The 14,506-nt window shown below is 34.5% G+C and overlaps 1 protein-coding gene across 1 annotated transcript; it reads left to right on the top strand.

Annotated features, from left to right (window-relative positions):
• The first annotated feature begins 5,380 nt into the window (after positions 1 to 5,380).
• Positions 5,381 to 11,104, top strand: LOC149544657 (uncharacterized). Its single transcript, XM_089795233.1, has 8 exons — positions 5,381 to 5,656; positions 6,987 to 7,064; positions 7,146 to 7,716; positions 7,840 to 8,094; positions 8,238 to 8,879; positions 8,984 to 10,444; positions 10,532 to 10,607; positions 10,697 to 11,104. The coding sequence occupies exons 1-8, from the start codon at positions 5,577 to 5,579 to the stop codon at positions 10,882 to 10,884; spliced, it is 3,351 nt and encodes a 1,116-aa protein (XP_089651359.1). The 5' UTR covers positions 5,381 to 5,576; the 3' UTR covers positions 10,885 to 11,104.
• The last annotated feature ends 3,402 nt before the right edge of the window (positions 11,105 to 14,506 follow it).

Genomic DNA, 14,506 nt, shown 5'->3' on the forward strand with positions numbered 1-14,506 from the left:
ATGTACTTCATGTCTATCAAATTGCCATGGTCTTCCCAACAATAGATGGCACGCATCCATTGGAATAATATCACAGAGAACTTATTCGTGGTAACTCCCAATTTTGAACTTCACTAAACATTTTTTTTTTACCAGGACCTTATGATCATCTTTCACCCAAGCAATCTGATAGGGTTGGTGGTGTTTCACCCCCTTGAGCTTTAGCTTAGAGGCCATCTCCTCTGATACCAAGTTGTCAGTATTGCCACCATCAATCATCACATCACAACATTTATCCTCGCACTTGCACTTGGTATGAAATAGACTCCTCCTTTGTCCAAGTTCAGTCTCACCACTTAGTAAGACCCTTTCATTCACTAGAGTCTCTCCTCTTTCTACATCCTCTGAATGTGATGAGTGTGCATCCTCATCCACATGAGCAACCCTAGCTTGACTCTCAACTCTCCTATATGTCCTTCCGTATCATTGAGGGCTTTCAAAGGAATGATGACCTTCTTTATTGCAATGGAAATAGGTACCACGAAAGCCTTTTCTTCCTAATCCTTGTCCATGTCCTCTACCTATTCCTCTTTGATCTCCAAATTTTTGATCACGAGAGTAGTTAAAACCCTCATTCGTTTGGTTTCTGCTAGTACCCATATATTCATTTTTCTTCTGGGTCTCATTTTGGCCTCCAAATGACCTACCACTACCCCTTCCTCCTTGACCATGCCCTCTTTGTCTCCCTTCAAACCTTTTATTTAGCTTCTCTTCAACTCACAGGACAAACTGGTATGCTTCTTCAACACTGGTCATTCTAACCAGACTTAACTCCTCTTGAATGCTAGGTCGTAACCCACTGAAGTAATGGGAAACCTTCTCCTTATTTTCTTTTCCATGCTCTTTCGTAATAAGAAGTCAATAAAACTCCTCTGTATATTCCTGGACTGATTTTCTTGCTTGCTTTAACCCTTGCATCTTCTTAAACAAATCAAGTTCATAGTCAACAAGAATGAACTACTTCTTTAGTTTGTCCACCATGCGATCTCACCTTGTGATCTTCTCCTTTCCTCTTTTATTTCTTTCCAGTTGAACCTCTTGCCACCAGATTTTGGCATGGCCTTTTAGTTTTGCCTTTGCAAACTTAACCCTATCTGGGTCCCTGATATCCTCATACTCAAAGTACTCCTCTAGTTCATTGATCCAGTCGATCAACTCATCTAGTTTCAATTTTTTTGAAAATAAACCCACATCAATTGTAGGTCTTTTTATAAACTTAGTAATGGCCCTAAAAAGCCTCTCCTCTACCTTATTCAGAACTTCCCCTTCACCTTCCCCTTCTTGTCCAATTTCTTCTTCTTCATTGTCTTCCTCACTTTCATTGCCTGCGGCAACATTCGTTCCTCTATGAAGCTCCTCCTACAACGCTTGAACCTACCTTTGGAGGACTCTAACCTCCTCAAGATTAATAGCTTTGGCCCTTCCACCATGCTCTCTTCGTGGAGGCATCTTCTTAACTCAAACCCACAAACACATAGTCTTGGTGCAAACTGTCTCATAGTTGGCCCTCTATCTATACACTTAGGAAAACCCACTCTGATCCCACTTGATGGGGACATGACCCAAGACCAGAATGGACACAATAGGAAAAGGGAATTTTTATTAATTATGTAAATGTGCTAGTACACTTAGTACAGAGAAAATAGACTCCAAACATGCCCTATGGGCTTACAATAGTATAAATCTAGAGATAATTTCTTCTTCCAGTACCTTCTCTCAAACTCCACTTTGAACTAATTTTTACAAAGTCAAAAATATTCTTAAATAGACTCCAAAGGGATAAGGATTAGGAATATATTCTAGAAAGTGCTAGTTGGCATCCACCGTCAAAATAGAAGGCTCTAGAAGTCACGTTAGAAGTTGGCACAAAATTAGAGGAATCCAGAAACGGTAATCAAACTTTCAAGAGGCATAACTTTTGAACCATAGCTTTAATTGACAAAACGTTTACATTTATAGAAAGCTCTTGGAGTGCTCTATAGCCCTATGGAAAATCTTTTCACATCCCCCACTTTTCAGGCCCATACGAGGTCATTTAGTGCCTCAAACCTAGCTTTGAAGCATTCTTAGGAGGTCTCTAGAAACTAAAAAACTGCAATAACTTTCAAAGCAAGCCTTTTGACCTGATTCTTTTTATGGAGTGTTCTAAATTACAATTATAATCATCCATCCAATTTACACCTTCTAATTCACCATAATTATGGCTCAATTACGCAATCCCCTTTTTAAGGCATTTTCACGAATTCCAAGGTGCTTAAAAACTCTGACCCAGAACACTAATAGTGAAACTATGAGAGTTGGAACATTTATTTGACCCAAATGGGTATCCAAAAATGAAAACACAAGAAACAGAAACTATTTCTAAGCATATTTTTTTGGGTGACACAGGATTGCCCTTACACCACTAGATGCTCTTGCATCACTTAACTTAAAGCAATATTAGAGCCTAGCTTGCAAATGTATAGGAACAAGAGAGGAGAATAAATAGATGATCATAAGGAAAGTAAAAACAATAATTCTAACAAGAGATAACAAAAATCTTAATTATGTAATAAAGGTTAAAACACAGGAAAACATAGGCGGGAAAGTACAATATCATCGAACGTGAGTAACTCAGTGAGAACATATAGTTACAATTAATAATATCAATTATTTATCTTGGACACTGAGTCATGGAAAGATGAAACATAATATCACTACAATCCTGAGGAGAAAAGAATAAGGAAAGTGATGAAATCTATGGACAATTCAACCAATTTAACAACTACCAATAGTATTGCATATGTTCTCCTTCATATTTACAATTGCACAACAATCATTCTAAATTTTGATAGTCTTGAGCATATAAAAATAAAAGTGGGAGTAAAGTAACAATTTAAGAGTCAATCATCAAACATGCATTGGATGATCATATATGAAGAGGTATTTGGATCATGATGGATCTGATATTTGTCAGGGAAACATTTATAGCAACATCTCCTAGCAACAATCATTGGAATAATATTCACCATTCCAAAAATGCATCTAATTGATATCCTTTGAAAAGGTATTAAATTTGCATAGAACCTTATTAATAATTAGTAGGAAGCTATGTATCAAGTCTACAATTAATGACAGATATAGAGATAACATGACAGGAGATATAATGTACAATTCAGAAAATGAACTGACTTCTCGGCACATATTAACTAACAATCCATCTACATGTTTACACATGGCAGGTTTTTAAGAATATTAGACTAATTACAAAATGAACAATGGTTCAATTTGTAAAGCTATGATGGAAAGCCTAGTATTAGGGTTATTGTGAAGAGACACATTCTTCCCTTCTTTCATCCTCATACTTAAAGATGTATCAATACTCATTACCAATGGGGGATCATTGAATAAAATAACATAATTAGTTATTCATTACCATATCCTAGCATTGGACATTATTTTCTTCTTTCCATATAGATCAAGATTATTTGGTGGAACAACAAAACACAACAGAAGCAATAGGCATCATATCAATAACAAAGATATAGAGCTTCAAACTAGTTATTCTGTAAAGTCAACATCTAAAGCAGAAATACCATTGCTTGCACGAATCAATACAAAGAGAGATATTTGTATTTGCACATTGCTACCATAACTATACTTCCCTAGATTCATAAAACCATAGAGATTTAAAACTGATTCACATGCATTGTCCTCTTCTTGGATGAAGATTGATTGAACAACCTTTGTTTTGATAACATTAATCATAAAATTGACATTTATTCTTTCAGTTGATTTTGTTTATATATATATATATATATATATATATATATATATATATATATATATATATATATATATATATATATATATATATATATATACTTTTTCCTATTCATAACTATGACTTAACTATCAAACCAAAAGGAGGGACTCAGGCTCTATTAGAGCTCTTGTCATTGATTAAAATATAAAATAGTTTTTCATTATAGCTTTAAATAAATTTTTTAATATAACATTACTCTTTCTAACAAAATTATATTTATTTAATAATTGTACAAAATCTTTAAGTTAAAATATTTTATTCATTCATGATACACAAAATTAAGAATTTGTTTATAATTAATATTGTGTTTTTATATATATATATATATATATATACTATCCATTTCATATTTTTAAATTGATGTATGCTATGAATTTTTACTTATATTTAAATGACAATAGAAGCATTCATAGGAGAAGATTCATGCTTCTCTCCTCCAAAAGGATTTGAATAGTTCTGACCTCAAAATTCTTAATTTGTGAAATTTTCTTAAATAAACACACCTTTCACACGTGCTAGAAATTGGGGGGGGGGGGGAGGGGGGGGGAAGGGAATAAAATTAATTATGATTAAAGTGTAAACAAATATTCATTAATAAATTATGTCAAAAATTTAAATATTTGAGCTTGACTTATTTGCGTGAAGAACTGCACTACAAATGAGGCATACATACCCTACCCCACAATGGGATTTGAACTTGTGACCTCTCTTTCGAGAGTACAATGAATCACCACTAGGCCAACTCTATAACAAACTTATTTATTTATTTATTATTATTTTTATAAAAGAAACATAACACTAGTTTAGAGCAGGCTTGGAATTTGACGGCCTGTAGTCATGAGTATTCTTTTATGACGGTTTGGTCATGATAATACCTTTCATTTTACATTTTTATAATAAATATTGATTATTTTGTTTTTAGGAATTTAATAATTCTAATAAATTTTAATATTTAATCAGTATAACTTAAATTAGTAAAACTTACAAAAAATTTGAATCTAAAAGTTTCTAAATTTATATGTTTTATAAAATAATATTAAGTTTACAAACCTTAGTAATATATGTTAACCAAAGAAAGTTTCTAACCTTATGTTTTGGTATTGTCTAAAACAACTTTTGACTATTTATAAATAAAATTAGGTATTATATTGAGGGTTTTGTAAAAATTTAACCTATCAATCAATAAGTCCAACAAGTTTTCGTATAAGGCTCAAAAGTGGAAAAACGGAGAATATGACCATCAAATTTCAGGAAAGGTTTAAAGTAGTATGAAGAAAATCTTATCCTAAACTCGGTAACATCATCAAACACCCATGTGCTCGAGAGGTTTTTCAATTCCCATTAATGGCTCTATCTCAAATGTGCGCAAGGACAGCTGTAAAGCATACCAAAGAAGGAATCTAAAACGCGGGAATCTCACTGAATTAACATGAAGATGGTAGACGAGATATTTTCCACTAAATTTCTCACATCTACCTTAACTAGTGGGCCCACCCACATTTGCTGAGAAACGTGCCTCCACTCTCACAGAAGTTTGTGTCTTTGGGGTTTTCTTTTCTGGGCGCTCTCCTCTTTATTCAGGACAGTCACAGAAACCCCTGTTTGTCTTGAATAAATTGGCATTGTTCAAGTGGAGGAGGAGGTTTTGTTCAATTGGTGTAGAGCATTTGAGATAAGCCATGATAGGAAACGAAGGGCTAGAGAACTCAGTTGAAGATGATGATGATACTGAATGGAGCTTCATCAAAAATATCAAGGTACAAATAGCCGTTATCAAAGGAAATATCAACGCACTAATAGCCGTTATCAGAGGTATGCTGCTTACTCATTTTCTTGCAAAACCCTTGCACGGTGACCTTTTTCATTAACCTTTACAGTTATAAACAGTTGTGCCTGAGGGAAGTAGATTAAAATTTCTTTGGGTCATGATTTGATATGTATTTGGTGAAGATATGGTAAACGGTAGAGCGGGGTTTATTGGTTATTAGTTACCATTTACATGAATTCGCTAGAGAGTTAGTCTCATGATTATGTTGACAAAAGTGTCGATCGAGATTGTGAATCGCTAAGATACCCAAAACAAAAAATACTTTATATACATCAGACCTCTGATATTAAGTACCCTTCACAGCACCTTGTCAGATTCGTGGAACCGTGGCAGAGATAAAATTAAGATTCCTTTTAATAACTGTATTAAGCTGCGTGAATCCTTTTGTTTTTTTCAATAAACCATTAAAGGATACATAGCAGAGCTGATCTTACAAACTAGCAGTAAGGCTGCGCATTTAGGTAAGGTCTCTAACTGCTACCTCATTTTTCAAATGTTTTATCTGGAACGAAACAACTTTATCTCAAACCTTAGCATGTTCTTCCTTCTAATACAATAGAGGTTTTCATAATTTATGAAAGAGAGTGAAAGTTGCGCATAAATTCTATTATGTGCCAGATTTTTAGTGAAAGTTATACGTAAATTCTATTGTGCCAGATTTTTATTTGTTGTTATAACTTTTTTTATATTGTTTAATTTTGAAATAGCTTTAGTTTTGTTTTAACCTCCCACTCTCTTCCATTTTACTTTACTTTGTTTTCTTATATTTTCATTTTTTTCTCTTATTTAAATCTTTAGTTTTAGTTTTAGCTTGTATTTGCTTTTGGATCATTTATTTAGAACCTTTATTATTATTATTATTATTATTTTATATTTTGATATTCTTAAAATATTTTTTCTTCTCCCCTGTCTCTTTTGTTAAGTAAAATATATTTATTTATTTATTTTCATTAAAATGGTTTAACATTAATTTCTTATCGAATGGACATTTCATTCTTAGTATAAACTATGGCATAGTGTCGTGGACTATAAAACTCACTTACTTACTTACTTACTCTGTAATTCTTATCATCTCTTTTAATTTGACAGTCTTACAGATTTAAAAAATAGAAACATATTTATTTCAACAAGAAATCCCAGTTAATCATACAACCTAGAAAAAAGAAATTCTCATAAATCTTACAACCACTTAAAAATAATAAATCTTACAACCACTTAAAAATAGAACTTAAAACCCTAACGTTTAAGTGTTAGACTTCGGTAGTTCTTTTATCCATGCATGGACCTGATCTATCTCCAATTTGTAATGCGAAGGAATATGAGCGATATGGTCCCGATGGACCAGATGGACACCAGTACGAGTTCACGCACAAACGAGTGCTCCCAAGCTAGGTGAGAAGTATTTTATTTGAACTTTTTGATATCTGCCAAAGCAATCCAACATTAAAACTCACTCATTACTTCTGCGAACAGTGAGGACGCCCACAAGTTTGGTGTGTTTCTGAGTCACAGTGGTAAGCAGAAAAACTTTGTCAGGCAGCTGTACAGAGACCTCACAAACCAGGGTGTGTCCTGCTTCTTTGATCAAGACCCTGAAAGTTTACCAGTTGGAGAAGAATTCCCCCCTCATATATTTGAAGCCACTACGACATGCAAAGTAGCAGTTTTACTTCTGTCTGTGGAATTCCTAGAATCAAAGTGGCCAATGAACGAACTCTCTGCCTTCGTGGAAGCCAAACACGGAACTCGCACAAATCCAAATCTCAAAATTCTACCCTTGTTCTTCAAAATTTCACCGGAAGATCTTAAAAATATTACTGCAGACAATGCCAAGTGGACAAAGTTGGAGACTTCCGAGGAAAGGCGAGGCAAATGGGAGAAAGCTCTGAAAGCAGTAAGGCCAATTATTGGGTTGAAGTTCAGTGAAGGTGGTGACGAAGTGAAATTTAGAGATGACATAGTGAAAGAAATCTGGCGTATCCATCCATCACCCCGGCCAAGGTATTATGTCAGTGCTATTCAAGGAGAAGCTCGATTGTGTCAGGTGAAACCACATATTACATACACTATTCTCAGTTTCTTTAATATGAATCCTTTCTTTTTCTTTTGTTGTATGGTCACACACGTGTACATACGCTTTATGTATTCTATATATTATTGGTCGTAGGAGCTAGCAACTTTCTTCAGCAGTGTTCACCCCAACAAAGATGGAATCAAAATTGCAGGATTGTATGGAATAATGGGCCAGGGAAAAACTACACTTGGCAAGGCTTTCTGCAATTTTGAATTGGGGGAATTTGAAGGTAAAGTGTGCCATCTGGAATTTTCTAGAGGCGATTCACTCGAAAGAATTAAACATGCCCTGCACTGTCTCACTCACTGCCCCGAATCTCATCACCAAAGACTGAGAGAAAAAGATCAGGTGAACGAATATATATGTTTCAAATTTATTTAAAGGACCTTCTTCCATTCCCTGTAGAATTATTTTTTAAACTTTGGTGTTACAGAGACCCTGAACAAAGAGACGTGATAACACGGCGTGTAATTATTCTGCTATTTTTACAGGCACAAGTTGAGCTGCGTGGAAGAGTGAAGGACCAGAGGGTATTGTCGGTTCTCGACAATGTCACAGAGGAGAGCTTTGAAGAAGTGACGTATTATCTCAAGGCAGAATGGGGACAAAACAGCTGGATCCTTTTGACCGCTCGGAGTGTAGATGTTCTAGAAAAGCATTTCAATGTAGACTCGCGATCGTGCATGCGCGTCCCAATGCTTGAAGCGGAAGAGGCCATACGCATCTTGTTGGAAAGGGCATCTGTTGCAGAGTCAACTCTTGGGGCAGAGGAGAGAGGCCTTGCTCTGAAATATGCAAGAAGATGTTCGTTCGAAGAGAGCACTCAAATATTTCATCCGTTCAAACAGCGGACTCAAACATTTCATCCGTTGGCTTTAAAAGCTTTTGGGGTCCACCTGTCTCGTAAATATGGTCGGAATTTGACAAAATGGGTCGACGAGGTAGATCGCCACGGTGATGGTTTGGACATTCTGTTTGCTTTGCTGCTCCAAGATTTTGATGATATGTGTTCCGAGTACCGCACCATATTCATGCTGCTCACCGTATATAAGCTTCACGGAATGTCTCCCAACAAAGTTACCGAGTGGATGGCAATAATTTGCAACAAAGAGATCCCGTATATTGTGAAAGCTGTGAGTCGAACAAATTGTTTTAAGGTTTTTTTTCAATTTTGTGATTTGGGTTTCTTAATTGGAAAACAGACAAGGGCTTAAAGCATAGTTGGTTATGGTTTCAGGTTGAGGATCTGCGACAGAAGGCTTTTATTGAAGAAATTGAACCTAAAATTCGCATACACGACCTATACATTGAGTTCGCGGAGAGCAAAGCAAAAGAAATGGGTAGATGGCTGTGGTCGAAGGGCAGACAACATAGAATACCCGCGTTAAGTACAAAGGAAAATGGAGGATTTGAATTGGCTAAGTGTGAGCAATGCATGTACCGAAGGATCGCCCCCAAGTACCTTGGAAAGCTATTACTGCTTCAGCTCATTGAAGTGCAGAATATGAGCAAGCTTGACTTGAGTCCGATGGACAGCCTCAGAAGCGTCACATTAAGCTATTGCAAAGACCTGGAAGCGCTTGAGGGGATAGAAAACTTGCTGAACCTGGCGTGGCTTCAGATAAGAGAGGTACATTCAATGTTTAAACTTCCCGAGTTAAGCAGCCTCCAAGAGTTGCAACATATTGAGGTCGACATTGCAGTCTCCCGTGGGCTCAATCAGCTGGGAGATCTTACCAATTGTTTATATCTAAGAGAGATTTATGTTCGCTGTCCTTCTCTGTCAGAGTTCCCCAAGGTAAATGGTCTGCAGTATTTGAAGAAAGTGCAATTCAATTTGTGTGATAAAGTGAGGGCCCCCCTCGACTGTAGAGGATGCGTGGAGCTTCAAGGTATCGTCCTCGACAGCTGCCCTCAGATGGTCGCCTCACCCATCCTCACTGGGTGTAACGAAGTCTCCAACATTCTGTTGAGGGAATGTGACGCGGTGCCGTCGTGTCCAGATATAGATCTGCCAAGTTCTTTAAAGACCCTAGAGCTGCTCACTTTACCAAAAGCTTCGTCGTCGCCCAAAAATTTAGAGTTTTGTGATGAATTGGAAATTTTAAAACTGTGTAATATGGGAGAACTCACGGAGTTACCGAGTTTTAGACGTTTGTCAAAATTGACCGTGCTCGAACTTTACGAGTGCGGTATGACGAAGCTTCCTGATCTTGCATGTTGTGCTATGTTGAAGGAAGTTTACTTTTCCAGTCTAAAAAATTTAGTGAGGTTTCCCAATTTCTCAGTTCTGAGGGAGCTGAAAGAATTAAGATTAGAGGAATGTACGACGGTTCAAGATCCTCCTGATATTAGTGGCTGCCATAAAATGGAGGTTCTTCACCTTGTCCACAACGACAATATCGAAGGACTACCAAATATAACTGGACTCTCTCAATTACGGGAAATTAAACTAAGTTGGCCATCCGAGGACAAGGTCAGTTATGAAGCCATTGGTCTCGAGAGCTTGGAAGTTCATGGCAATGGCGAATCTCTGCTGGGGTGCTTTGAATACGAGGATTTACAGAACTTGACTGGTGTAAGATTGCCAGAAGCGTTAATGAAAGAGTTGCAGTGGCTGAAGGGCAAGATTGTGCTGCTGAAATGCTATTTCCGTGGAGTGAAGTTCTATTACTCGATTAAGGCTCCCTGTCAACGGGTAATTTTAGCTGGCTATTTACATATACATATTACTTTAATTCCTCTATTCGTATGAAAGTCTTGACTGTTAGATCAATATTCGCAGAAAATTGTGTTAAAAGGGGATATGCACTGCGAAAAGTGTACTAGAAAGATAATGAAGGTAGTTGCAGGGTTAGAAGGTATGCTGCTTTTTCCTTCTCAATTTCATACCCTATCTTTAGATTCATTCCGCTACATAAACTATGAATGGAGAATATCTGTTTTGCAGGGGTGGACGCTGTTGCCGTAGACAGTACGGTAAATTTGCTAACTGTATTTGGAGAAGCAGACCCTGTGTCTGTCGTTCTCAAGCTGAGGAAATTGATCTATCAAATACATTTGGTGAGTGTGGGGCCTGCCATCAAAGAGACTAAAGAAACGAGATTTATTAGAGATTTATCTGAACGTCGTGTTTAGTTGTTTTTCTCCTTAGAGTTTCAAGGATCTTTTAAGTGTTCAGTATCGACTCTCGGGAATCCTGTCAAAATTTTCTTATCCAAACAACTTTGTTGAACAACCAAATGCTTAATTTGTAATTAATAGTCTCTGTCGTATATAAGACAATACTTCTGTTAAAGCAAATGTAGTTTCTAAGGTTTGATTTTAAAAATGAATTATGATATTCGAATTTTGATTTTGTGATTGGTTAGTTGGTAATTTATCGAAGTTTATTTGTATTTTCTTTAGTAAAAAATTCAAAAATTAAAAGGCAGTGTTCCCTTGATTTATTGTTGGAAGAAATTCAAGAATCCTCTGTCATGTATTTTAGTTTTTAATATTTCAATCGATAGACTATATGTGAGAAAGTTCCTCCAAAACTATTGTCAGCCCTTCCTCGATTTTATGATTTTCCGTAATAGATTTTCCTATAGAATTTTTTTTAATGATTTTTTTTTCATATATATATAAGTTGATATACTTTAAATTACTTTAGTTTTTAGTTTTTTTAATTTTATTTATTTATTAATTTTAATTTTTCTATTTTTCTCATGTTATTTTTCTATTAATTTTTTATAATAGATTTTTTAAAAGTTTTTTAAAGATGAGCATTAATTAATATGTGATAAATAATATATAATACATATTTGGTCTATTATAAAAAAATATTAATTTAATTTATGTACATTAAATAGTGGTTTAAAAAAAAATAGTAAACACGTATTCTCATTGTTGCTAGTTTAATTGTTTGTGCTTTAGTTCCTAATTATTGATATATATTAAATAATTATTAGAATAGGTAAACAAAAAATTCTTATTACACAATCAATTGAATTATCATTTTTAATATTATTTAATTGATTCTACAATGTATAGTTTATGTTGATCAAGCTTATGATAATACAAATGTCGTAGAGAAAAAAAGGAGTGTAATTCAAAGTATTATAAAATAGTGGACATTTTTTCGTTGTTAAAGGGAAAAAAAAAATTGGTCTAAAACATTTTACATTTATTGAATGATTAATTGATTTTAAAAAAAATAAAATTAATAACTAAATAGTTGTATCATTTAAAAAGAAGAGATTATCAATGGATTTTTTTTTTTTTGGTGAATTTGAAAGGTTTTTAATGAGTCAACTTAGAGTCAAAACTTAACGAGCAACATTAGAAAAAATGAATTTCAAAACGAACCTTATATATAAGAATCTAAATTTAATATAAAGGTTGAGCAAAGAAAATGTAATTGAAAATTATATTATCTATTGTAATTAAAAGCATAGTTGCTTGCAACTATATACAAGAGAGCTCTATCAGAGACTATTTTTCATGCGCTTTGTTGGAAAAAAAATTTCATTTGCATGTAGACTATCATATACATATTGAATAACAATATTTAAAAAAACTAAGAATTATCATACCTTAGAAATTGATAGAAATAATCATTGCGAAAAAATGTATCGAGACATTATTATAATGTTATAGTATATATATCCAATTAATAATATAATTAGGAATGGAGATGGAATTATAGTTAGAGTTAAAAAAATTGATATTGTTGGGGTTGCCATAGAGCTAAAGTTACCATTAGAGATAAAGATATAGATAGAATTATAATTATAATTAAAATAAGAGACAACATTAGTGTTAGTGATAGAATTAGTGTCAGGGTTAGGGAAAAAATTAATAAGGGAGAAGCTTGATTTTAGAGTTAGAATTATCATTATGGTTATAGATGGATTAGATTTAGCAATAAAGTTACCATTAGTATTAGAGAGGAAATTAAGACTTTACATATATAGTTATGGTTTGAAACATCTTTGTAGTTAAGAGTATGAGTAGTGTTAGATATAAAATTAAGGTTAACATTAGGGATAGAATTAGGGTTAAAGTTAAGGTTAATATTATAGTGAGGGTTCAATAAGGTTAGGAATAGAGTTAGAGAAAGAGTCATGTTTAGAAATAGGACAATAAATATTGGATCAATGTATATTATTTCTCAATTTTGGTCAACATCGCATAAATGATTGGTATTATTCTACAAGTCATGGAAATATCTTTTGGTAATTGTCATTGTATATAATTCCATGACCCAATCTTGCAAATATGTTGAGACAAAATACCTTGAGCCTTTTTAGGATTAAACCTCAAACAAAAATAACAATTACATGCAAATATAAACCATATCAGAAAATAATAGATCACACAGAAAAGAACACAAGACACCAAGATTTAACGTTGTTCACCCAGCCCCTAGGCTACGTCCACCAAATAGCAAATCCAATATTTTACGATCTAATGATTACAACCTGATTACAATCTGTAATCCCTTACAACTCAATACTGCCACAAGAACCAATTTTTCCTTACAACTCAATACCGCACAAAAACCAATTTATTATGTATAGTACTTCCTTAATCAATCACCACAAACTAAAAATCTTTCATTTGGAGACTAATCTTGTAGCCATACTGCTACCACATGAGGTTCCCACTAGATCAAACCACCCTAGACTGTGTTGTTGTTGTATACCTATTCAATCTCAAAGACCAACTGAAGTTGAAGAGGAATTTAGCTTCTCCCTTGGCACAACCTTTGTAAACATATCTACTAGATTGTCATTTGTATGTATCTTGTCCAACTTTAACTGTCCATCATTCAAAATGAATCAAATGAAATGGTACCTCAACTGTATGTGTTTGGTTTTCGAATGTAGAGTAGAATTTTTCGCAAGATGAATGACACTCTGACTATCTGTAAACAAATAATTATCCCTTTGGGGGTTTTCCAATTCTTCCAAGAAGAACTGAAGCCATATCATCTCCTTGGTTGCCTCTGTAGGAGCAACGTAATCTACTTCTGTAGTGGATAATGTATTAACCTTTTGTAACCTAGAAACCCAAATCATCGTTGTGCCACCAACAGTAAAGACATAACCTATAGTACTTCGCCTTGTATCAATATCCCCTACCAAATTTGAGTCAACATATCCCTATAAAGCAACAGTAGAGCCCCCAAAATGTAAATACTTGCTAGATGTTCCTCTCAGATATCTGAGAATCTATTTGACTACATTCCAATGCTCAATTCCTGGATGACTCATATACCTGCTAACGACTCCCACTGCATGTGCAATATCTAGCCTTGTAGATACCATGGCATACATCAAGCTTCCTACAGTGGAAGCATAGGGTACCTTGGACATCTTATCCTCCTCTTCTTGTGTCTTCGAACACATCTCCTTATTCAACTTGAAATGACCAGGTAAAGGTGTGCTTACAACTTTAGCATTCTCCATAGAGAAATGTTGCAACACCTTCTCAACATAATCAACCTGAGATAGCATCAATTTTTTGTTCTTCCTATCTCTGCAAATCTTCATACCAAGGATTTGTTTTTTTTCATGCAAATCCTTCATAGCAAATGCATATGCTAACTGACATTTTAGCCCTTTATTATGATCCATGTTAGACCCAGCTACAAGCATATCATCAACATATAAACATAAAATAATGTAACTATCATCATCCAACCTCTTAAATTAAACACAATGATCTGAATGACACCTACTATATCCATGCTCATGCATAAACCTATCAAATT

This window comes from Cupressus sempervirens, chromosome 8, assembly GCF_028749045.1.
Source record: "Cupressus sempervirens isolate cs-2001-9-10 chromosome 8, ASM2874904v1, whole genome shotgun sequence".
Classification (NCBI taxonomy): Eukaryota; Viridiplantae; Streptophyta; class Pinopsida; order Cupressales; family Cupressaceae; genus Cupressus; species Cupressus sempervirens.